The sequence below is a fragment of the Desmodus rotundus genome, chromosome 12, assembly GCF_022682495.2.
Source record: "Desmodus rotundus isolate HL8 chromosome 12, HLdesRot8A.1, whole genome shotgun sequence".
Lineage (NCBI taxonomy): Eukaryota > Metazoa > Chordata > Mammalia > Chiroptera > Phyllostomidae > Desmodus > Desmodus rotundus.
The window spans coordinates 101516733-101540361 of NC_071398.1; the positions used below are offsets into that span (position 1 = coordinate 101516733).

The window sequence follows — 23629 nt, forward strand, 5'->3', positions numbered from 1 at the left end:
CCCGGTCTTTCCCACCCCAGTGCCAAGTGCGCCTCACGGACACTGTGCCTCAGTCCCAGGACACGCACTGAGGAAGTCCAGTGGGAGGCGGGGATGCCGACAAAGACCTGGCAGGGCCAGTCTAGCAGGAAGGCAGCCAGGATCGTCACTTAGAGCCAAAGGCTACTGTGCAGGCAGCAGGTCCCCACTGCACGGACACACCTGAGCAGGGCCTTCCTCCCCGGGACACCGCTTAGTTGCCTCACTGTCCCTCCTCTCCACCCCATGGCTCTCCCTGCCCAGCCAGCAGCATCACCCCAGCACCCGGCATGGGAGTCGGGGCCCAAAGGCCTGGGCTCTGGGCATCGAAAGCAGCCAGTCTCCACCTCGAAGTAGAGATGTTCACCAGGCTGTCGGCCATCCCTGCTCCTTCTCTCTCCTCCTCCTCTCTACAAACCTCCCTCGTTAGCTCAGCTCTCTCAGTTCCGCCTCCCCTGCCCCCACTTGCTCTGGGCTCAGCTCCATATTTGTGCTCAGTGGGAGCAGGAGCTGGAGTGGCCCAGCTCTCCCTGTCTGCATTCCGTCTGTCCTTCTGTCCATCCGTCTGTGACTTTCTTCCACCTCTGAGGCTCCTGTGTGACAGTGACTCTCTGGCCCCCGCATGTGAGTCCCTGAGCATCTTCCAGCTGTGGAATAAACCATCTCCCTGCTGAGCAAGGCCAGTGACCAGTGGGAGGAAGCCAGCTCCTCCTCAGCCACCACTTCCTGGGTTTCTCTCGAATTTAAGGAGAGTCAAAGACGACATGAGTTTTTTAATCAGTCTCAGAAAACGATATCACATAATTTGGATTAGAAAACATGACAATAAGAGGCTTGTTTTTTGAAAATGCAAGGAAAAAAATAACCACAGGTTCAACAATAATCTTCCGGATCTTTCTCTTGACCAAAAATTATGTATCTTCTCCCCAAAGCACGTCCTCTGAGAGCCAACTCACCCTCTTTGCCCCCTCCAGCTGGGACTGGCCACCTCCCCAACCCCCACTGTGTGGGTGCAGGAGACCCTGGGCAGAACTGTCCTGTGAGCCAGCAGCCCACAGGCGGCGGCACCCAGAGCCCCACCCCCAGTCCCCAAGGCAGGGGCCACAGAGCTGGCTTTGTTTCCACTGTCTCAGAAGAAGCCAAGAGCTGACCCTCAGCACAAACCAAGGAGAGAAGGGGACCCCAAGCCCCGAGCCGGCTGTACGCAGGGGCGGTAGAAGGGAGTCTCTGTGTTACTCTGCTTTTAGGAACGAGGGACACTGGGCCCTGCTCCCCGGCCGTGCTTCTCTAAGGGACTCTGCTGCTGAGCTTCAAGGGCAGCAAGCACAAAAGGGTCGGACACGTCAGGAGCCTCTGGCCCGGCTGGAGGGAGGGTGACAAAAGGAAGTCAGGCCCACTAATCATCTGTGGGAGGACGGAGCAGGAACTCAAGCCACTCACATGGCCGCCAGCCCCACGGAGGACAGCACAGTGAGAACCAGGACTACCACCCCCGACTGGTACAGCTGCGGGATCTTCAGGCCCTTCCCGAGGTCCCACATCTGCAGGAAGAAGGAAAAGGGGGAGAGTGTCGGCAAGCAGCAGCCTGGTCATTGTCAGAGCTCTCTTCTCAGAGGGAGGCCCCCGTCAGCTGGGGTCCGGAGAAAAGCCTCCTCCCCATTCCCACTGTCACCTGCAGACACCCAGAGCGTTGTGCCCCGAGGACAGAAAGGCACCCTCGCCCCTTGCACAAGAGCTTCCAGGTGGAACCAGTGAAGTCTTCCCCACGACGCCCAAACCAGTGTTGCCCGAACAGTGTCCCTCCAAACCCCAGGCCCTCAGGGTGCCAAAAGGGTCACACACGGGAAGTTCTGCAGTCGAGTGCACAAACATCTGTCGGCAGACTTCTCAGACAGAGCGCTGCTGGTGGCGGGGTTGGGGGTGCGTCTCTGGAATGCCAGAGACCTGTTGCTTCCCTACTCCCCACTAGTCATGTGCAAGGCGACCAACGGGGCTATGGCCGTCACAGACCAGAGGCCCTGCTCCACACTCAGAAGAGAAGCAGAAGCTCACTGGGCTAAGATAAGCCTCACCTTAGCTCTGAGATTCTGCAAAGCCCCACCCCCCACCCCCACCCCGGCCCCCACCCCCTCCGGGGCCAGGAGGTGACTGAGAAGCAGTCACAGATCTCAGAGAGCTCAGTTCCCTGGACATGAAGTCCAGGCAGGAAATGCCCTTCCTCCGGACCCGCCCCTTCAGGGAAGGAACGTCACCACTGAACAGGGCCCCAGGGACGAGCTGATAGACAGGCCAAGCAGCACAGGTTGTTCACACTCACTTTTCTATTCCACTGACCTGGCTATTGGACCAGACTGATGTCCAAAAAGTGCTTGTCTCTGGGCTCTAAGGCAGGGTTATAAAAGGTTAGATTAATGCAAAAGCACCAGAGGGCAGAGGCCTTGGGCTGAGAAGTAATGGAAACTAGAAGGAACGGAAGTGCGTGTCTCCCTGGGAAAGACAGCAAGGCCAAGGGCAAGGAGAGCACAGTGTCTAGGAGCCCGAAGTGCTGGGGGAGGAAACCATCTCCTTTATGAGAGGGGACGCCTGTCTGAACAGACCCCAAAGTCACAGAGGACAGTCCTCAGGCCACCAAAAGATGCCTAAACCCAAGAGCACACTCGAGGGCCCCAGGCCCCCAGGATCTGTTGAAGTTGGCCCACCTTCTCCAAGAGCTCAAAACAAAGACAGACCAGAAGGAGCTCGCCGCTCTGGGCGACAAGGGTGTCGGATTGGAGCAGCAGCTGTTCACCGGCTCGCACTGCATCCATGTGCTGGACACAGCAGGTGCCAAGCGCGTGTGTGACACATCTGCCCCTGTGCCACACACTGGATCTGGCTGCAGGGGCCTCTTTCATGAACAACCCTCTTAAAACAGACAGAGTATCTGCCAGGCCTCACGGCACTGCGCTCCAGCCCCGCAGGCTCCGGGCTGAGGCCCGCACCGGCAACTTTCAGGACAGCACTGTACCCAGACAGTGAAGGACAGGGTCCTCCCAGCCCCGCCACTCCCTTCCCCCAGGAAATGTGCCCACCTCCACGAACTCACCAGGTGCCGGACCCCATTCCAGGTGTGGTAGGCGAGAGGGAAGACGAGAGCAAACTTGGCCGTGTGGATCAGTGCTGGCCCCAGGCCCAGCGACTTTACCAGTTCCAGGTGAGACTCGAAGCTCCCAGGCAGCACCAGAGCCGACAAGCCAAAGAGAGAGACCCCTGAGGAGACAAGCGCGCAGGCCCGTCATGGCTGCCCGCCAGCTACAGCCAGTGAGCCACACGGGGTGGCTCTGCGACCCCCCAGTTCGTGTCTAGCTGCATTCCTCTTCACCTCCCACACTTCCTTTTCCTAATCATTCTTTTCACTGCTGTCTGTCCAACTTGTTGACTCACCTGTCCCACGCCCACTGAGTTCTCACCCACGTTCTCAAGGAATTTACCTGGGCTCCCCCAGATTTCTCTTCCATCTTTCACTATGAAAAATCGTGAGTACTTAACCCCTAGAGAACCTCAGCAAGGGAAGGGTGTTACTAGCCATCTCTCTCCATCCTTTAAAGGACTGCCTGTAAAGTTCTTTTTCAATAAATTCTATTTTAAAGTCACACCAGTGTCATCACACAACATGCGTTTTAGAATTTCTGCACTGGCCATCGGATCTCTATGGTCTGAGTAAGTCTTAGCGCGGATTTGTCTAGGCCGGCTGTGCTGTTGCTGAAACAGATGAGAACGCCAACCTTGGTGATGCCCACTGTTGGCAGGGCCACGTCCCCGCTGGTCAGCATGGCCATCAGTGCCCCACCCCACCCGTGGCACTGGGCACCCCATGCCCCGTGCCCCTGCGCAGGGTCCTTTCTCCACTAGAGCACCCTCTCCCCTGCTCCTCAAGACTTCCAACCACCCTTCCTTCGACTCCTTCAGCTAGCCTTGCCTCTGGGACCTCACCTCTGCTGAAAAGCCGTCACAGCGCATCACGAGTATTTGTCTCACTCATAGACGCCACTACCCTGGAGGGGAGGGGCTGTTACCATCAGCCCCAGTTTCCAATGCGCGACAGGAGACTAACCAGAAGGTCTGAGAAGGAGCGAACATCCCCGTGGGTGTGTTTATTCAGTAAACAGAGATTCCCTAAACGCCTACTGAGTGCTAGCGGATGCGAATGGTATGTAAGATAGGCTACTTTATAAAAACCAAGCAAACAAAGTAACTACAAATTATGTAATAAAAACTGAAAGAAACACAAGTGTAATAAGACCCAGAATAGCAGCTACTTTGGATGTGGTAGTCAGCAGAGCACTCTGTGAGTTGACAACTTTGTTGAGGAACTGACCACACAGGACAAGGGGAGGGGTGCGCACTTCAAATCCAGGAAGACAGCACGCAGCGGCTCTGTGCTTGGACCTGAAGAGCAGTGTGGCAGAGGCAGGGGGCACAGGGCAGGGGGAGGACAGGTAGTGAGAAGTCAGGCAAGGGCCAGGCCAGGCCAGGCATTTTAGGCCATGGGGAAGATCTGAATTGTAATAATCTAAGGAGAAAGGCAAAGGAAGGGTAATATGTAACAGTAACAGGAAAATTCTAAGCATGACATGAGTCAATTTGTTCAAAAGGTTTCCTATTGTTCTTGCTGTTGTGTGTGCCCCAGAACACACAGATCACAGCTGCTGGACTGGTTCACTTCCGGCCAACAACGGGACGCTGGTCGATGTCTGGCCCAGTGCACGACCCCCCAAGAGACCATTCCTATTGCATCTACTTGCTGTGCTGCTCATCCTGCTTCCGTGAGTCAACACCCAGGGTCCAGCTCCGTGAAATCCCATCAATTCCAGGATAGGCCTGATTAATCTGCCCATTTTACAAGGAATGCCGAGGCGTGGAGAGTGCACTGAGCTGCCTGCCTTGCCCACCTGGCAGTGCCCTGTCCCTGCAGGACTGGAGAAGCACAGGGACCACTGGCCTACAGAACCAGCCTGCAAATGCCAGTGCGGAGCTGGGGGGCGGTTTGGGAAGACCAGGACCTATGCTGAAGAACACATGGCCATTCAAAAGAATAAAACAACACCACCACAAATAATTATTAAGTACAGTTATGAAAAAAATACATTCGGACTGGCCTGGGTAAATCCCTCCCATTGACCTGCCAACAGCCACCAAGTCTCACCTATAAGAGGAGGGTGTCCTCAGCCCACACAGAGGGCGCACCTCGAGTACGGCTTGGGTGACGGGGAGGCTGTGCCACTGGACCCTGCAGGACACCTACTACATTAGGCCACTAAACCAAGACAGAGTCACAGCAGCTCCACCTACTACACAGAAACAAACACAGGGAGGCTGCCAAAACAAGGAGACAAAGGAACATGGCCCAAATGAAAGAACAGATCAAAACTCCAGAAAAAGAGCTAAAATAAAATGGAGGCAGGCAATCTATCCAATGCAGAGTTCAAAACACTGGTCATAAGGGTGCTCAAGGAACTCAGTGAGGACCAAAAAGCATAAAAAAGATCCAGAAAGAAAAGATACACCAATTGAAATAAAGAACAATTTATAGGGAAACAACAGTAGAGTGTATGAGGCCAAGAATCAAATCAATGATATAAAACATAAGGAAGCAAAAAACAACCAATCAGAACAAGAAAAAAAGAATCTCAAAAAATGAGGATAGTATAAGCAGCCTCTGGGACAACGACAAGAGGTCCAACATTCCCATCATAGGGGTGCCAGAAGGAGAAGAGAAAGAGCAAGAAGCTGGAAACCTATTTGACAAAATAATGAAAGAAAACTTCCCCTAATATGGTGAAGAAAATAGACACACAAGTCCAGGAAGCCCAGAGAGTCCCAAACAACATGGATGCAAAGGGGCCCACGCCGAGACACATCACAATTAAAATGCCAAAAGTTAAAGACAGAGCAGATAGTTACCTACGGGGAGTTCCCATAAGGCTGTCAGCTGAGTTCTCAAAAAGAAACTTTGCAGGCTAGAAGGGATTGGCAAGAAATATTCAAAGTCATAAAAAGCAAGGACCTACATCCAAGATTACTCTATCCAACAAAGCTATCATTTATAATGGAAGGGCAGAAAAAGGGCTTCCCAGACAAGAAAAATGTAAAGGAGTTCATCATCACCAAATCATTACTACATGAAATGTTAAAAGGACTTAAATTTAAGAAAAGGAAGATCAAAACTATGAACAAAATGGCAAAAAATACAATCTATCAACAATTGAATCTAAAAAAAACAAACTAGACAAACAAGAATAACAAAGAATCCTGGATACGAAGAGTGTTTTAATGGTTGCCAGATGGGAGGGGTTTGGGGGTGAGGAAGCGAGGGATTAAGGCACAGAAATGGGTGGTCAAAGAAGAGCCATGGGGACGTGCAGTACAGTGTAGGAAATGGAGGAGCCGAAGAGCTTACACGCACGCACGGACACGAACTATGGTGGGAGCAGTGCCTGAGGGAGTGGGGGTGCTGGGGGGAGAGGGGAAAAGGGGGAAAAATTGGGACAACTGCAATAGCGTAATCAATAAAATATAATTAAAAAAATAACATTAAAAATTTCAATAATACCCCAAAATAAACATTCAGTTTTGGCCATGATTAGCAAATGCATATTTTCGCATCACAAGCCCCTGACCTGGACTACCGTCAGTCAGGGTGACATGCATGCTTGGTGACAGTGGGAACTGCGGCCTGAAAATGAGCTGCCCCCTTCCCCACCCCCCACCATGCTCCTCGCTTCTGGTTAGCTCACCAAAGCCACCCACTGAGCAGCAGGTGTCAGTCTGCTCACGGCAGGACTGGGGTCAGCAGAAATAACCCAACTGTGACCTTACAGTCACAACAGCCTCATGTTGAAGTGTATCCCACTATTTCAGTGCAAGCAGGTTAGAAACCAGAAACTACCCACAAATTCTCAGGCCACACCAATCACCCTATACCTGGGTCTCACCAGCCCTTGACTAGCCAAAGGAATGCGCCATCGACCTCAGCAGGGAGTTCCTGCCCTCATGTGGTCACCAACAAAACTAATCTGACCACGAATAGGGGAGAATTAGCTTTTGATTCTTCCTGCTGCAGCTCCCTAAGTACAGGAGGCTGCATTTGGGCCTCCAGCCCTGCGGACGACCACTTCAGTGGAACAGTCCTCAGAAGCCCAGGTCGGGCCCTGAAGGACATTACAAAAAACAGTATGTGCATGTCTCCAGCACTAGCCAGAGAAAATTTTAAAATACAGCCGATCCTCTGGTCTTGCGGAAAGATGCACCAGACCCCAGACACATACTCATGCGTGCACCTCCTACCGGGGATAACCCTCACTACCTGAGGAAGACGAGCTCCCTGGGACCAGCACACAATGGCTCGGTGGCTGCACTTCACACCACACAGACAGGCCTTCTGGTGTGCACCAGGGCGCGGTGAAACTGGACAGTGAGTCTGTTGGCCCCATCAGTGCCAGGGGACAAGGAGTGGGGGCAGAAACTGAGTTTCTGCGAGAATAAGGCTTATGACTGACCTTTGGACTGTATTGGGCCCTGTTCAGTCAGCCACCCATCTCCACTACATGTGTATCTCTGCTCTCTGGGACCTGAATAAATATACCAGCAGGACGTGCTAGGGATGATTTAACAATCCCTTAGAACCTGAGCATAATGGGAACTCGTAATTAACTGTTAAAGGAATGAATGAACCATAAGCCTAAATGGACTCATTTTCTCTAAATCAAGTTGCCGAGTTGCCAAGGAGGTGGTGCCCCGAGCCAAAGAAACAGCACACACACATACATACCTGCACTCAAGGCTATACCAGTGCCACGGTGGCAGATGGACATTGCCATGGGAAGGGACCACCTGCAAAGAAACAGACAAGGCACCTGAAAGAAGGGAAGGATGGCACCACACGAGAGAGCCCACCCTGGCGGAGAGAACGTAAACCACTGGGGAAACAGCCAGCATTTAAACACAAAAAGCGAGCAGCCTTCACATTCCCGTGTGTCCACTTTCTGGTCTGGAGATTAGAAAGCTGATTTATGGAAGAAGCATTGTTCCCCTTGACCAGACTGCGCCACTAACAGAGCTAAAAGGAAAAACCAGTGACAGCTCAAACTCCTCCCTCCCAAGCAAAACAACGCCAATCAAAGACACCCATTCAAGTCACCTGTGGTTAGAAAACAGTCACCAGACTACAAGGCCCTTCCGTCTCCCAGTCATAAAACTGAAGCAGAAGAAAACCCACGGGAGTTTTACTTACCTGCTGTTTCATATGCTACGGATCACCCTCGAACCCTTCTGTGTTCCCGAGTGTGTTTTCCAGTCACACTTGACACACAAGGTCGTATCAGTCTGAGGTGCAACATCACGATGGGACGATCGCATGACTTACGAGGCGACCCCCTGGTGAGCCCCTCTGATGGCACACAGTTCCTGCACGATCCCTAACGGCACACCCGCGACTCTTTCTGCAACTAGCGAGCAGCATTTCCTCACCACTTCCCCTTTCCCAACCAGCCCTGCAAAACCCCTGCCATCTGGAAACCATCATTTTGTTCTCCGTATCTACGAGAGACGGAGGTATTGTGTACCCCAAAATACTCACATTGAGCATTCCATTTATTCCTTAATAAATCACCTACTCCAACCTTTTTAACCCAGTTTTGCAGACTTAGTATGCTTCTTAATCCACAGTAGCTCTAAAGTACTTTGTCATCAAACCGCTTTTTCAATTATGTTCAGAATCACCAATCTACCCAGCCTTTCTGAAGAAGGACAACCACCCTGCTATCCCCAGGACTGGTCCTCAGGCCCAGAGGGAGCAGTCAGGAGCTGGGGAGGCCAGCAGCACCTCTGTCCTGGAAAGCCAGCTCAGAGGGAGAGTGCCAAGCAGAACCAGACCATGCATTCAACACACAAGCAGGTTAAGAAGATCTCAGAAAGAGTCCAACTACGTAAAGAAAATGGTCACAGTAAGAGAGGAGTGATGTCCAAAGAAACCAAGAAAGCTGGCCAGGCACTGCTCTGGCGGGAGAAGAGCCACATAACAAAGGACAACAGAGAACAATGGCTTCCTTTGGTTAGAAAAATCAGGAGACTGAAACCCAGAAGGAGCTGAGGCTGCAAAAATGTCCAGGACAACAGAATAGGGCCTTTTCAGCCGTCCCCAGGAGAGAAAGCCCCCTGACTGGGAGGGACAGAGCAGATGGCTCAACTGCCCTGAGAGAGAAGAGTTGTCAGACGGAAAGAGACGGAAAGAGACAGAGTACACACTGACTTCAGAGAACTAAAAAAAAAAAAAGAGGTGGGGAAAGTAAGACACAGCTTAGCATCCCCAATGCACCTGGGGCTCCGGGCCAAAGGGAAGAGATGCGCAGACCGCCCTGGTCATCTATTTTGGAGATGGGAGAAACCGGGTCCGGCTGGTTTGGTGCAGCGCAGGTAATGAGAGTTCATTTCCCAAACACACACAATACCTCCGGGCCCCCAAGGGGGGTTCCAGGCCCTCGTCACTGCCCATCAGGCAAGCAGGACATCACACCAGTTTTGCCTCAAGGAACAAAATGCAGCAGAAGCAACACTGCCTGAGCCCCAGATCACTGTCCATCAGTCCCTATGTCCCTCCTTGTCTGTCCGTCCATCCATTGCCGGGTCACTACTACTCCTCTGGGGAAGCCCACAGCAGCCTGTGAAGGGTGTCGTGTGGACAGAAAACGAAGGCCATCTAACAGCCTGAACCAACCCAAGACGTGTGCGGAAGTGGGTCTTCAGATTCATCCGGCCTTTGCGCTCGAGCTGAGGCCTCCGACACCAGGGGCAAAGTCGTCCTGCTATTTCCTGTTCAAACTCACAAGTCCGGTGCAAACAATCAAGACTGTTCTAATTCACTTACAGAAAAGACGGTCACTAGCAGCCTGTGATTTTCCTGACAAACCCTTTTTCAGGACATACTGACACCCTCCTGAACACAGACTAGCTCACTCGCCGTTGTGTTTCCAGTGCCGTCAGCGAACACCATGCTGTCACCTCGCACCTGCCGCGTGCAGTGTGTGCGTGTTCTCTCCTCCTCTCACTGTGAGTGGGGTGCTCATCAGAGCAAGCGGGGCCCTGACCAGCTGGCTCAGCGGGCTGGGTGACATCCCGCAAAGCGAGGGGTCGCCGGGTCGTTTGATGTTTCTTTCTCACACTCCTGTTTCTGTCCCTCTCTTTCTCCCTCCCTTCCCCTTTGTAAAAATAAACAAACAAAACTCTCTTTAAAAGAAGAGAAAGAAAGCTAGAGACAGGATATGTGCATTACAGCTACGGTCTAACAGTTGGGCTGCAAAGAATCCCATCAAGGAAGTAAAAGCTGTTCTGCAGAGAAGACACACAGATGTCCCACGTGTGCATGAAAAGTCGCTCACCACCGCTCGTCACTGGGGGTGCAAACCAAGGCCACGATGAGACACCTCCCCACCCACCAGGATGGCTGTTGTTGCAGTGACAGCAGCACCAAGTCTTGGTGAGGATGTGGAGACACTGGAACCTCCGTGCACTGCTGGTGGGAACACAAAACCGGGCCGGTCCCTCAAAACACGAGCCCCAGAACGACCGTACACTCCAGCAATTCCGCTGTAAGACACACCCAGAAGAAACGGAAGCGGAGACGTGCGCTTCATGTGCACAGCAGCATCATTCACCACTGCCACAGGGTGGAAACAACCCGAATGTCCGTGGGGGGATAAACTCTGCAAAATGTGGCCTGTATGAACCAAGCTTTAGCAAAGAGGACATTCGGACACATCAGCCCCGTGGAGACATCATGCTGAGTGCCCCCAGCCGGACAGAAAGGACAGGCAGGGCAGGGTTTTCCTTCACGAGGGCCTAGAGCAGTCAGACTCGCAAGACGGTAAGTTGACTGGCGACTGCTGGGGGCTGGGGACAGAGGGACCGGGTAGCAATGTCCCCTGGGAGAGCTGCAGCTCAGAAAGACAAGAGGACTCTGGAGACAAGAGGCGGTGACAGCAGTCCACCACTGTGACTATGCCCGATGGCACTGTACCGCACACTTCAAAGTGGCCAACATGCGGGCTTTACATGATGCCTACTCTACCACCATGCAAAGCCACTCTCCGGCGGCCTTGGTCACAGAAAGGCCGTGTTCCAGGGCAGCAGCCCAGCCGGGAGTCCTCAGGGTCGGTGGTTTCCCCTCAGAACCATCTCCAAGGGGCGTGGGGTCAGCTGCAGACCTGGCCCCCCCACAGTGCACCTGCGTGTCGCCCAGCATGAGTGTTATACTCTTTACGCTTAACCAATCAATCAGATAAAAACCTTTTTTGAAAAACTAAAAAGAAAACCCAATTTAAAAAGGAGTATAGCCCTCAAATATACATATATACATTTGTATACAGATACACGAATGGCCAACAGCACAGCAAAAGATGTTCAACATCATAAAGGGCAGTCAGGAAAAGAATGGGGCCCTAACTGGTGTGGCTCACTGGGCTGAGCAGCAGCCTGCAAACCAAAAGGTTGCCGGTTTGATTCCCAGTGAGGGCACATGCCTGGGTTGTGGGCCAGGTCCCTAGTACGGGGGGGCTCCAGAGGCAACCACACATGGATGTTTCTCTCCCTCTCTTTCTCCCTGCCTTCCCCCTCTGTAAAAATAAATACAATCTTTCTAGAAAAAACAAAAAGGCTTAGATCTATCCTGTATAGTTCCCAACAGAACTAGAGCCACTGGATAGAGGATATAAGCTGAAGTAAGTTCCCATTGGAAAAGAGTGATAGTGAGCTCTCTGTCACTGCAGGTGTGCAAGCACAGGCAGACAATCACTTGTGCAAATACTGCAGGGAACACCCACTCGTTGGGCACAATGGTGGCTCTTAAACTTTTTTTTTTTGAGCAGCACCCTTTCTTCAAATGCAAAACCCTAGTACAGAAAACAGACGGTGTACAGAAGCACCTCAGGTCACCTAGGGCGGGGGGCCTGCAGGGCAATCTGCACACTGGCCCACCCCTTACAACTGCCCAGCACACTCAGCGCCCCGAGCCCAGGAGCACTCTGAAACCAAAGGGGCCGATGATCTGATTAACTGTTAAGGGTCCTTCCAACCTTAGGCATTAAAAAGTTTTACCCAACATCCTTTTGAAGGACTCATTTTCTCCCGGTAACTTAATCCCTGGATGCATTTTGCTTTGGAAAACGGACTCAGTGTGTTAAGAGACAAAGAGAGCTTCAGAAACTGCTGACTCAACCGTTTGCTCCCGTGCCTTCCCCGAACACCTCCGGAACCCAGCAACAGAAACCATGGGTCCAGATGCCTCCGCCCTTTCCGACCTGCCACCTAGGAAGCAGACCCACAGCCGCTGCTGTTTCTTTTTTCCACAAGTGCGTCTCAAGTTTCAAACCAAGATAAAGCTTACCACCCTACTACCATTTGTATATGACCTGTGAAAAAAGGCCCGGGCTTGAATATTCAGAATAATCTGAGAGTTCTTCATCATTAGAATCCTCCCCAAATCTTTTATCTTAAAAAGAGTTTCACCGTAACATAGCGAGGGCTGAGATCCCTCATCAGTGTCCTTCTGTGTGGACACAGGACACTCGTCCAACCCTGCAATCAGAGTTATTTCTGGAATCCGGCTTGGAAGAAATCTGAAGGGCTGTGGTATTTGCGGAGGCAGTTAAAACACCGCCAGCCCCCCTGGCGGGAGCCCAAGCAAAAAGGCAGCAGAGATTGAGTTGCTGGGTTAGCTAGAAAGGAGCAGGTTTCAGGGAGGAGGCCAGCATGACAGCCATCAATGCTACTTCTGAGGACACCACATAACAAGCCACACACTGCTGTGTGCACACACAAGTCCCAGCTTGGTCCACAGAAAGGGCCTGGACGCCTTGACACCCTGGTGACCGCAGCACGTCCAGCACCAGTTCAAGTCCACAGGAGCCACACCAGCCGAGGCCCAGACAATCTGAACATTAAACAAATGAGAGCAACAGTGTAGCCCTTCAGCCAAAACAGTAAGAAATCTATCCACCTCCACCTCTCTGCTTCTGGCTCCTAAAACCCTTACGATCTCCCAAGTGATAGGGCGCTAGGAGAATCTTCTCTTCTAATATTTGGTCTCTGACCCTGGTTCCTGACACAGTTCCTAAATCCACTGGGATTTCCTGGGTGGAAAGAGTGTCCTTTGTTCCAATGAGGCAACTCTGAAAGTGGGCTATCACCAGAATCATGTAATCATGATTCTTGTAATCTTGACATGTAATCATGTCAAGACCAGGACATGATCACAAGCTTCAATTTTCAGCCCCACCTCCACCTTCTTCCAGGGAGGTGGGAGGGGCTAGAGGTTAATAATGGATCATGTCCAGGTGATGAAGCCTCCATAAAAATCCCAAAAGTATGGGGATCAGAGTTCTCAGGAGGGGGGGGGCACCCCAACTCCACAGGGACAGAGCTCTTGTGACCAGGACCCTTCACACACAGAGGTGCCTGCAAGGACACCTGGCTGTTCATCTGTAACATCCTTTACACCAAACTAGATAACGTAAGTAAATGTTTCCAGACTCTGTGAGCCCAAATCACTGAACCCAAGGAGGGGGTCATGGAAAGCCCCGCTGACAGCGGGCCAGTAAGGTAAAGGTCACGGCCCGGGACCATCAGGTGAAGTGAGGGGCAGGCATGGGGCACTGAGCCCCTCACCTGTGGGCCTGTGCTAACGACAGGGGTGAGCGCCACAGCTGAATGGTAGGGTGCCCAGCTGGTGTCTGGAGTTGGAAAACTGGCTGGTGTGGGAACATCCTCTACACATTCCGTGGCAGAAGTACCCAGTGGAGAAAAAACTGCAGTGTTTTTCCTTCAGTTGGTTTCACGAGTAGAGGGAAATGAGTGTGCTTCTCCTTTGAGGGATCCTTGGGTCTGTATGAGTAAGAAAGAAAGCTGTACCCTAGCAATAAATAAATCGAAAAGGCACAAAAGAATCGGGAACATCGAGATTTGGAGCCCCGCACGGTAATAACTGGGTCAGGTGGGTAGAAGTGTGAGGAGAAACAGAACGTTCAGTGTCAGGGTACGTCCCCACAAAATCAGCACTCACTGAGACACGCAAACCCAGCAGACACCCCTCACCCAGGGACAATGGTTCCCACCACCAGTAACGGAACAGACAAACCATCAGACGCCACGAGCACAGCACCTCAAGGAGCTCCTGCCCAAACGCACAAGTCACAAAAGCGACCTGGCAAACCAAACCAAGACATTTGGAAAGTGTCAAGGCCATAAAAGGTCAGGAAAAAGTAAACACTGCTCCACCTGAAAGGAGGTTTGACAGACCACTGAAAGTGTTAACGCCACACGATCTCGGGGGGATGCAGGGCCTAGGAAGGACACTACTGGGACAACCGGCAAACCTGGCAAGGGGCTGAGGGACAGACACGACCTGGATCAGCGTTCACTTCCTGCGTGGGATGACTGGACAACAGAGTCTCCTCGAACTCAGGGAGCACATGCTGAAGTGCGAACAGACCGCGGCAGGCAGAATAACACCGTCCCTAGAGGTGCACACTGCCAGTCCCTGGAGCCTGTGAGTAGTCAAGGCTGCAGAGGACACGAAGGCTGCTAATAAGCTCACCTAAGCATGAGGAGACCAGCCTGGATTATCTGGACGGTCCCAGAGAACCACACGGTCCTTGAATGTAGAAGAGGCTGGCAGAAGAGGACAGTCAGAGAAATGTGACAATGGAAGCCAGTCAAGTGATGACCAGAGATGGACTCGACCCATCACTGATGGCTCTAAACATGCAGAAAAGGGGCCACAAGCCAAGGTATCCAGAGCAGCCTCCAGCAGCTGGGAAGACCAGGAGCCCATCTGCCCCAGAGCCTCCACAGGGACCAGCCTTGTCCTCCGCACGCCGACTTCAGCCCAGGGAGGCTCTGTGGGACTCCGCCCTCAGAACTGGTGGGCAACGAGTATGCTGCTTTAGGCCACAAAGTCTGTGCTGGCTTGCTGACAATGGAACAGAAATGTGACACGGGCGTAACGGGCCACCGCCTCTGCACCTGGCCTTAAGTCACTCAGGCGTGCGACACCTTGGATCTGCATGGTGGTGCACAGGCGCGCGTGCTCTGAGAGACTTACACAAATCGGAAATTGTTTCCAAATAATATTTTTAAATTGATCGAATTTTGACACACCAGGACTTCCCAAATGGTAGCTTTGTAAGGCAGGTTACCCTTCTAAGGCCAAAAGACAGAATTTAGTCACCTTCTTATAACAGGCCTGAGGAGAACAACCAGGGGGACGATGGGCCAGCCCAGGACCCTCACCCACCCCCCTGGGTCTCCTAGTCCCAGAGCCCATACCTGTAGATAGTGATATGAGGAGACAGAGGGCGGTTTGACCCAAGGTTCTTATTCCAGAATCTCTCCATCTCTTCTTTGGCTGCGGTTCCCAAAGGAATAGCACTAAAATGAAAACGCAAGGTTTTTAAATGATTAAAAGTAAAGTCGGTTTAAATTATTTATGTAACAAAACGTTATATGAAAAAAGGTAAGCTGGGCTGGACGAGCCACTGTGTAAGGAAAACACGCTCGTCCACTTCCCTAACCTTTATGCATGTTTGACTCAGTCATTAACCTCAACCTTCCAACAAGGTCCAATAAGGCTCTTTCCGTCCCCGTTCCCCTCCCCCCCGACGCACCCCCACCAACAGAAACCCTTCCTGGACGTGCATCAAGGCGAACGTGCCACTTCAAAAGCACGTGCACAAGTGCACGGCCCTTTTCCCAGCCGCCTGTGCCACCTCGCACATTCCCGCCTGCTCTCATCTGGCTCCTCGAGTCTCCCGTTCAGGCTCACGAAAATCAGGAAGTGCACTCAGCTCAGTACCTCTGGAGAGTTTCCCAATTTCCCTTGTCACTGGGCTAGGTGGAAGCCAACTATTGAACAGCTATGTCCAACAATTTAATTTATTATGTGCCTACACCAAACCGGATTCCACCCTCCTGAGAGAAAGAAAGTGAAGTGTCGTGATTCTTGCAATACAACTGCAAAGAATTCAGAGAAAATAATACCAATAATTAAATATGTAATAAACTATGTTATCAATATTAGGCCAATTTAGATCTACAGAAACACCAATTTCATATATGACACAATCTAAAATACATACTGATAAGTAAACAGCAAAATTTTAACAACTGATGAATCTAGGTAAACCGTATACAGAACTTCACTGTATTATTCTTCCAACTTCTCTGAATATATATTTCCAAAATTAAAAGTTAAAAAAAAATAACACAGAGGCAACTGTTGCAATCAACAGAGTAGAAACAAGTATAGCAGGAAAATATATTTAAAGGCTAATTCCTGCCCAGAACTAAAGGTTACAGGAAAAAGAAAGCATTAAAGGAAGAAAGACTAAGCAGAAAGGAAAGAAGAAAATTAGATATCAAAGAAGGAACCAAGAACTGGATTATATCAATGAAATTAGATATAGCTAAAAACCTGAAAGTGAGGAAAATCAGCAAAAGACCAAAGAAATATTCTTGTCTTTCCTTCTACTGCGCAATGGGAAAAAGCGATCACTACCCCTATATTTTCAGCCACCCCATCTACACCTTCTTTCTTTCATATGCAGTCCCAAAAATCTAAGCCAACAATCTACTGCTTTCCCCCAAGGGAAAGAAATTAAGCAATAATAATACCCACAGATTCAGCCACTTACTTTCGGACGCAGAGCCGAGGACCAAGGAGGGCTCGGAGGCAGGGGCGGCCAGCGGGCCTGCGGGACAGAGAAACAGAGTCAGCGCACACTCTGGGTCGGGGAGGCCACGCTCGGCCTCCGTCCTGCCACCCACCGACTCAGGGCTGGGACGGAACACCATGCGTAAGGTGGGAAACACGACAGTATCAGTGTCCTTGAGATTACTTTCTAGTAGAAAAGTCACAACTTTAAATAGCTTGAGAACAATCAAAAATCTTACCCAGAAATGCAAAAGTTTCGGCTGAAGACAAACAATGCAAGGTAAATCACGATCAGAATCAGTAACCCTAACAGGGAGATATAGAAAGGGACTTTGAAGTTGGGTCTTGAAGGAGGTGACTGTTAAAGAGACACGAGTTGAAGGACAGGGTGAGCCGCTGGCAACCCCCAGCACCCAGCTTAGCTACAGGGGCCGCCTCCTGCAGGGGTATTAAAAGGTGGAGGAACAGGGGCCCGGGGCCCGAGGGCCCCAAACACTGAGCTCTCGCTCTAGGAACCACATCAAGTTTCAGACAACCTGGGTGAACTCCAAGTCCAAGCCTCTCACGTAACAATGCAAAGATACAGGAACACAGAGATGTCTTTGCTGTGCACAGGAAAAGGCCCCTGAGGAGGACACACAAGTTTTCCACCAGGAAGCTGCTCCTTCTCAAGTGTGACACTAAGGTGTGCTGGCATTCTACCGGAGGAGAGCCGCACTGACCCAGAGCTTACCCAGAGCTTACCGGGTGAGACGGCATCACCCCCACCCTGACTCACATTACTGTGTCAAATCTCTGCAAAGGTACTGACGAAGGTGAGCAGAGGGCAGCTCTGGGACGGGAAAGTAAAATACACTGACTCTACAAAAGTTCCCATGTCTCTGCTCTGTCCCAACTGCGCCCCCCCCCCCCCCGCCCCGACCCCCCGCCAGGGACACAGATCTCATCAGAACCCTGGCCGCGGCTGGTGGCCCATCCCTCATCCCCGAGCCCCCCCACTGAGAGTGGATGCATCAGCATTTCAGGAGCCTCGAGCCCCACACCAGGACACTACAAGGGCCCCCAACTTGAAGGACAATTAATCCAGCCAGCACTTCCTTCAGCCCTTCCCTCCTTCCAGCTTCGGAGGCATGAGGTGAATACGGACATTGTGTGTGCACGGCTCCCAGAAGACAGCAGTGGGAGCAAACCTCCTCGTATCAATGGCAGGGATTGTGGCTCAGACGCTGGGGGTTCACATTCCTGCACCCAGCGAGCCCCAGCCCTCAGCTCCCAGGGAGGGTTTGCACACGTGGGCTGGAATCTACAGCCTCTCTCCGTCCAGGGCTATTGTTTCCCAGACAAACACCAACGTCAACTTTGCACAGGCCCTAACAGAAACTAGCTGCACAAACTCCGCAACCTGGTCTGGAATGTGACAGGAGTTACCATCCTTGCCTTTTATGGGAAACCTGGAACTCTGAAAAGATTTCTTTTCCCCCAGGAATAGTGCTTTATATGTTATAGTTAGCAAGCAACAGTACTTTCGTTGTATTACTTTAAGTTAACAAGCCCAGAACTTGTAATTTCCAGTTGGTGTTGCTCCCTTCTGAGTGCAATGCACGCGTCTCCCCGCCCCGCCCATGCAGCCATCACAGCCATCGCTCCGTTTTGCTGTCCTCTGGGCTGGGTAACCACAGCGACGTAGGAACAGCACTGCTGCCTTAGTTGTGTCAGACCTGTAGCGAGGCACTGAGCTTCAATTCTTCATTCATAAAATGCAGTTGATATACCTGCCTTACTTCTGCTGAGGTTACATGAGAAATATACAGGAAAGCATTCTCTAAACCGCAATGGGCCACATGTACGGAAGATAGTAATACCCCTCGGTCTCCCCAAGGTATTTAGAATTCGCATCACATCCCCTAAAACTGTCGGTGGTGATGAAAATTTCATCTGCTGAAAGTGAACTGGACTTCTGAAGAAAATGAAAAGTTACTCAATTTGATCTACGTGATCAAATAGAATAAACCCATTTTTGGTCCAAAACAAGATGTGACTGTACTATAATGAGTTTCTCTTACATGATGTCTAAACTGAATCCGATGGTAAGCCAAAAAGTTCCATAAATGTCTGTGACAACAGCGACAGTAAAGAGGTGTATGGCCCTAAAGACACGATGAAGAGCCATCATTTATGTACAATAGCTCTGATGAATGGTTATTAGCCTACATCTAACTCCCAAGCTACAAGGTAACATCTTCCTTGACTTCTTCTTTCCTCTCACCGCCCTACCCCACCCCACATGTATGCAAGGCACCGTGCAAGCCTACAACATGACCTGGAAACTTCCGTGCGCTGTTTTAGTCCACCTGCTCTTCATTTCTCACTAGAAGCAGCATCACAGAGCTCCTGAGCCATCTCCCCAGCACCGACCTCTTCCCCATCATCCATGCTGGCAGAGCTCACATGCTGAAAGTCTTTCACGGTTTCCCACTGCCTACAGGTTCACATTCCTACTGCAGACAAATGAGGCCCTTCGCAACAGCCCAGTCCAACATTCCGGACCCATTTTCCAACAAATTCCCCACGGTCACTACATCTCTCCCACGCTGGAGGCGACACCACCCCCACCAGCACAGCCCCTCTAAGTCCACAGGCCTCTGCTTGCGCCGCTGTGACTGGGGCCTCCTTCACACCCTGACAGGCTCACCCTTCAACACCAACACCCCTGTGGCAACATCTCCACACCACTCTTTGCATCTCTGTAGTAACATCTATCCGCCTGCTTAATAATTAATCTATTTATTTACCTCCTCTGCTAGACTTTGAGCTCCTCAAGGGAAGGACAGGAATACTCTGCACCCCTAGCACCTGTAATAATGTCTGACACATAGAAGAGGCTCAAGAAAATGGTTTGTGAATGAGCATGAAAGCAGCCTTACAAATGCAGAGTTAAAACGTATTTCTGCAGAGGTTTCGCATGTGGAATTTAACATGATGAGCAATGCCCAGAAGGGTCATGGCTCTGGTGACTTCGTACTTAAGCAGCATGAACACTGCAAGGCCGAAGCACAGCTGTCCTCTAGCTGTCACTGCCTTGGCTTTGGCAAGTCCTTGCTCGACCGAGTGCCGACAGAGCGCGCCGTTCTGCTGGGGATTCGCGGCCGGCTAATCTGTGAACTGCTTGGGGAATACACAGAACACAGAGCACTATTCAAAAGCCATGACACACAGCACTCTGATAACTAATGATATCTAACCATGGATTAAAAATGTCTAACCAATGTTCTCTTAAGAGGGCCCAAGTTAGTACTATATTCACTCACAAGTGAGGAGTCCACAATTGTGCAATGACCTTGACTTCTTCAAAATAATCAGAAGCCAGCTCCCAATTTCTCAGAAGGTGTTCTCCTTTGAGGCTACACCAGCACAGTACAAACAGCTCCAAACCCCTGTAGTGAACTACGTTAAAACTGGAAATTCATCGGGATATAGATATTTTTTTTTTAATTTTTAGGAAGCCCTCCTACAAAATCCCTCATCAGAAAGGAACATGGCCTCAGATCACCGCTGGTGAAAATGTCTGCTCCCTGACACTGGATGCTGGTGGGGACAGTCCTGCAGAACTAACTGAACGGGACACTGTCTCAACACAGCTCACCAGCAGGACGACCCCCAGCTTCTAGACCTCATCCTGAAACAAACTGTTTAGAACCAGTATGATCCCTTCAAGCTAGATGTTGATCCCACCAAAAGCCCTTGACCATTACCAAATTATGAGATGTCAAAAGGACCCAAAAGCATTCAAGCATGGTCAAACGAACTAGAAGGGAAGCAGTTCTGGCAAGACTGGGAAAGGCATCTGTCAGGAAAAAAAGGACTCATTTGGGAATGAGAGGCAGGGAGAAAAATATAAGATAACCCATTTCCTGATCTCAGCTCCCACAGGAATCATTTCGTCAACAAACTAAATAAACTCCCTCTATTTTTACACTGGGCCACTTAAGTGGAAAGAGAAAGGAGGAGACATTTGGGTAAACCAGGAATTAAATCTCAACAGCATCAAAGCTAACTTTCCATAACAAACAGTTTCCAGAAATAGGGCTGGCACAAACCTCTTCTGGGATTTGTACCAGGGGAGTGTGAAAAGTCACAAAAAGCGCTATGGTCGAAAGGCTCCGAGCAGAGGAGGAGGCCTGGACCGTGGGCAGTTCGGAGCGGAAGAAAACCTAAGGTGTTTCTCTGGACAGGAATTGACAGTGTAGAGAAAAACTGGGTCTTCCACTCCCCCCTCCCCCAATAAGAAGAGAGATTAAAACTGAATCCTGTGGGCGCTTTGGGGCGGCCGGTAGGAGGCCCACTCCCTGCCAGCAGCTGGGTCTGCAGGCATCTGAAGCAAGGGCGAACTATGTCGAGCTCTGCCCCCACCAGTTCCAATTCCTAAGAAAGAGGTCGAAACAGTGGGACCCACCGTCCGCTGACCTCTTGGAGCTACAGGCATATCTCGTTCTACAGCGCCTCACAGGTGGTGTTTCTTTGTTTGTTTTTAAGAAATTAAAGCCGAGACCTCCCTCCCCAACGCCCCCAGCAAAAAGGTCATTGCTGGCTTTACTGCGACCCCCAAGCCTCGCTCTACTGCACGGTCTGAACAGAACACGCCGGGTCTCCGACGTGTGCCCGCATTTATTTCCTCAGAACTTGGCTCCCCGGTGCAGCGAAAAGGGACCCGAGAACGAACTCTGCGGTGGAGCAGCAGAGCGGGAGGGAGCCCGCGCCCTCCGCGGCCAGGAAGGAGGCCGAGCGGGCCGCCGCCCCGCGGAGCGGCGAGGGCCGGGAGGGGTCGCTGGGACCCCGCACGGGCTCCACGGGCACGGGCACTTCCCCTGCCCGGGCACAAGGTGAACGGCCGTCAGCGAGACGCCAGCGGCCGGGGCGGGTCTCCCGGGGGCCGCCGGCTCCGACTCGCAGCCACGCAAGAAAGTCACCTCAACAACGGCGCAGCCATCTTGGGTTCCCGTATGGACGGAAGTGACGCAACGGCCCTGCCCCCTTGTGGCGGCGGGCGGGGCCTCTGTCACGTGACCCTGCGGTCTATAAAAGATCCCGGAGCCCGCTCTTGCCCCGCGACTTACGGAGTTTGTGCTGTTATTTTCAGGTTTGGGGGCCTCCCCCCGCCCACTCGACTGACTCCCAGAATTTGCCAGTTTCGGCAGAAAGGCCGCTGGCTCACACTCTTTTTCCTTGTACGTTTCTCGTTTTGATTCGCACCACGGCACCAAGGCCTGGCCCTGACTCTTCCCCGGGACTTGTGGGTCTGATCCCTGCCCCATCCGTGGGGTCAGACACGTGCTCGTGGCCGCCAGAGACGTCCCCTCCCGTCCTCACGTGCAGCCTCTCCTGTGCGCAGACGCGCGAGTCCAGACCCAGGTCCGGAGTGAGGTTGGGCGGTAGGGAAGCGCTCACAGCCCCAGTTCCCAGGCCATGAGCTCCTCCAAAGCCTCGCAGCCCCGCGCCTGAGCCAGACGCCCACTCACCCAACACGAGGCTCCCTTGTCTCTTGTTTCAGGCCTGTGGGTGACACCCACAGCCAGAAGAACCTAGGTGGGGGTGGGCTGACTTCGCTTAGATCTTATATATGGGTGAAGAGTTTTGAGAAACCCAAGCACCGTAACCACTTGCAGAGCACTTAGGACTTCAGGGAGAGAGTGAGCAGGTGAGGAAGGAACTGGCGAGTGAAGAGGAGGCGTGAAGGAGGCCGCCGAACAACTCCTCACTGATGTAAAACGTGCTCATGACGTTAATAGTCAAACCTTGTTACATTTAGCACTGCTGCACCTTCCTTTCAGGATTGTGATCAGCATAAATTCAGTTATTTCTGCATCAAATGCAAATGCTGGTTTGCATGTCCATAATGCAAATTTAATACCAGTCATGAAACCCACGAGTCTGGGATGTGAGGAGATACCAGGAAGGTACCGGTGAGCCTGCAGGGGTCTCATAGCAGAAACAACAGCAACCCTCAAGTTAACCTCCAGAGCCCATCATCGATGGAAATGAATCACACTGCAACTCAAACCAAATTTAAGTCAATCCTCTGAATACCAGGGCTCATCTTAAAAATAAGCGGGAAAGAGAAGCAGGATATATCCAAGGCTTGGGGTGAAAGGCAGGAGAAGAGATAAGGGAAAACATCCCAGGTGGGAGTATGGGAGGTTCTATGAAAGCACAATCATTTCAGGTGAACCCAAGGAGGGAAGGAAAGGAGGCCACAATCAGGAGAGCTCCGGTCTGATGATTTTTCTGGCCAGATTTGCCTTAAAATTCAGCTCTGAGCACACAGACACTCCCATCATTAGCCTCAAGCACTATCCCAAGACCTTTTAGGAAATTCTTAGAATACAACTTAAATTCATGCTCTGTAGTCTGTTGTTTTTTTGTTTGCTTGTTTATCCAGAATTTAATTAAAAAGAACAATCACACCCAGCATGTGGGACCTTCTACATAATGCTGGCCTGGGATCTCTATTTTTATTTTTTAATTTTATTTTTAATTACAGTTGACATTTAATCTTATTTTATACTTGTTTCAGGTGTACAACACAGTGGTTAGACAATAATATAATTTACAAAGTGATTCTCCACAATAATTCAAACACCCACCTGGCACCATTCATAATTATTACAGTATTATTGACTATATTCCTTATACTGTACGTAACACCCTCATGACTATTCTGTAACTACCAATTTGTACTTCTTTTTTATTGTTGTTCAAATATAGTTTTCTGCCTCACCCTCGACCCTAGCCCAACACCCCAGCCCTTCCCACCTCCCTCCCCTGTTTCCAACACCCCCTTGTTATTATCCATGTGTCCTTTATAATTGCTCC

At 51.2% G+C, this 23629-nt stretch overlaps 1 protein-coding gene across 1 annotated transcript; it reads right to left on the bottom strand.

Annotated features, from left to right (window-relative positions):
• Nucleotides 1-1256: 1256 nt before the first annotated feature.
• SDHC (succinate dehydrogenase complex subunit C) lies at nucleotides 1257-21765 on the bottom strand. The gene is made up of 6 exons (XM_024554005.3): nucleotides 21727-21765; nucleotides 16740-16796; nucleotides 15376-15477; nucleotides 7829-7890; nucleotides 3104-3267; nucleotides 1257-1559 (listed from the first exon to the last, which is right to left on the bottom strand). Exons 1-6 carry the CDS (start codon nucleotides 21744-21746, stop codon nucleotides 1455-1457), a joined length of 510 nt encoding a protein of 169 aa, XP_024409773.1. The 5' UTR covers nucleotides 21747-21765; the 3' UTR covers nucleotides 1257-1454.
• Nucleotides 21766-23629: the final 1864 nt, after the last annotated feature.

Bases quoted from the DNA above. Each gene is read 5' to 3' on its own strand.
- SDHC (XM_024554005.3), bottom strand. From the start codon at position 21,746: ATGGCTGCGCCGTTGTTGAG. The intron at 15,478-16,739 runs GTAAGTGGCTGA...TTTTCATTTTAG, and splicing joins CCTCGGCTCTGCGTCCGAAA to TGCTATTCCTTTGGGAACCG. The intron at 3,268-7,828 runs GTATGTATGTGT...TTGTCTCCTCAG, and splicing joins TGGTATAGCCTTGAGTGCAG to GGGTCTCTCTCTTTGGCTTG.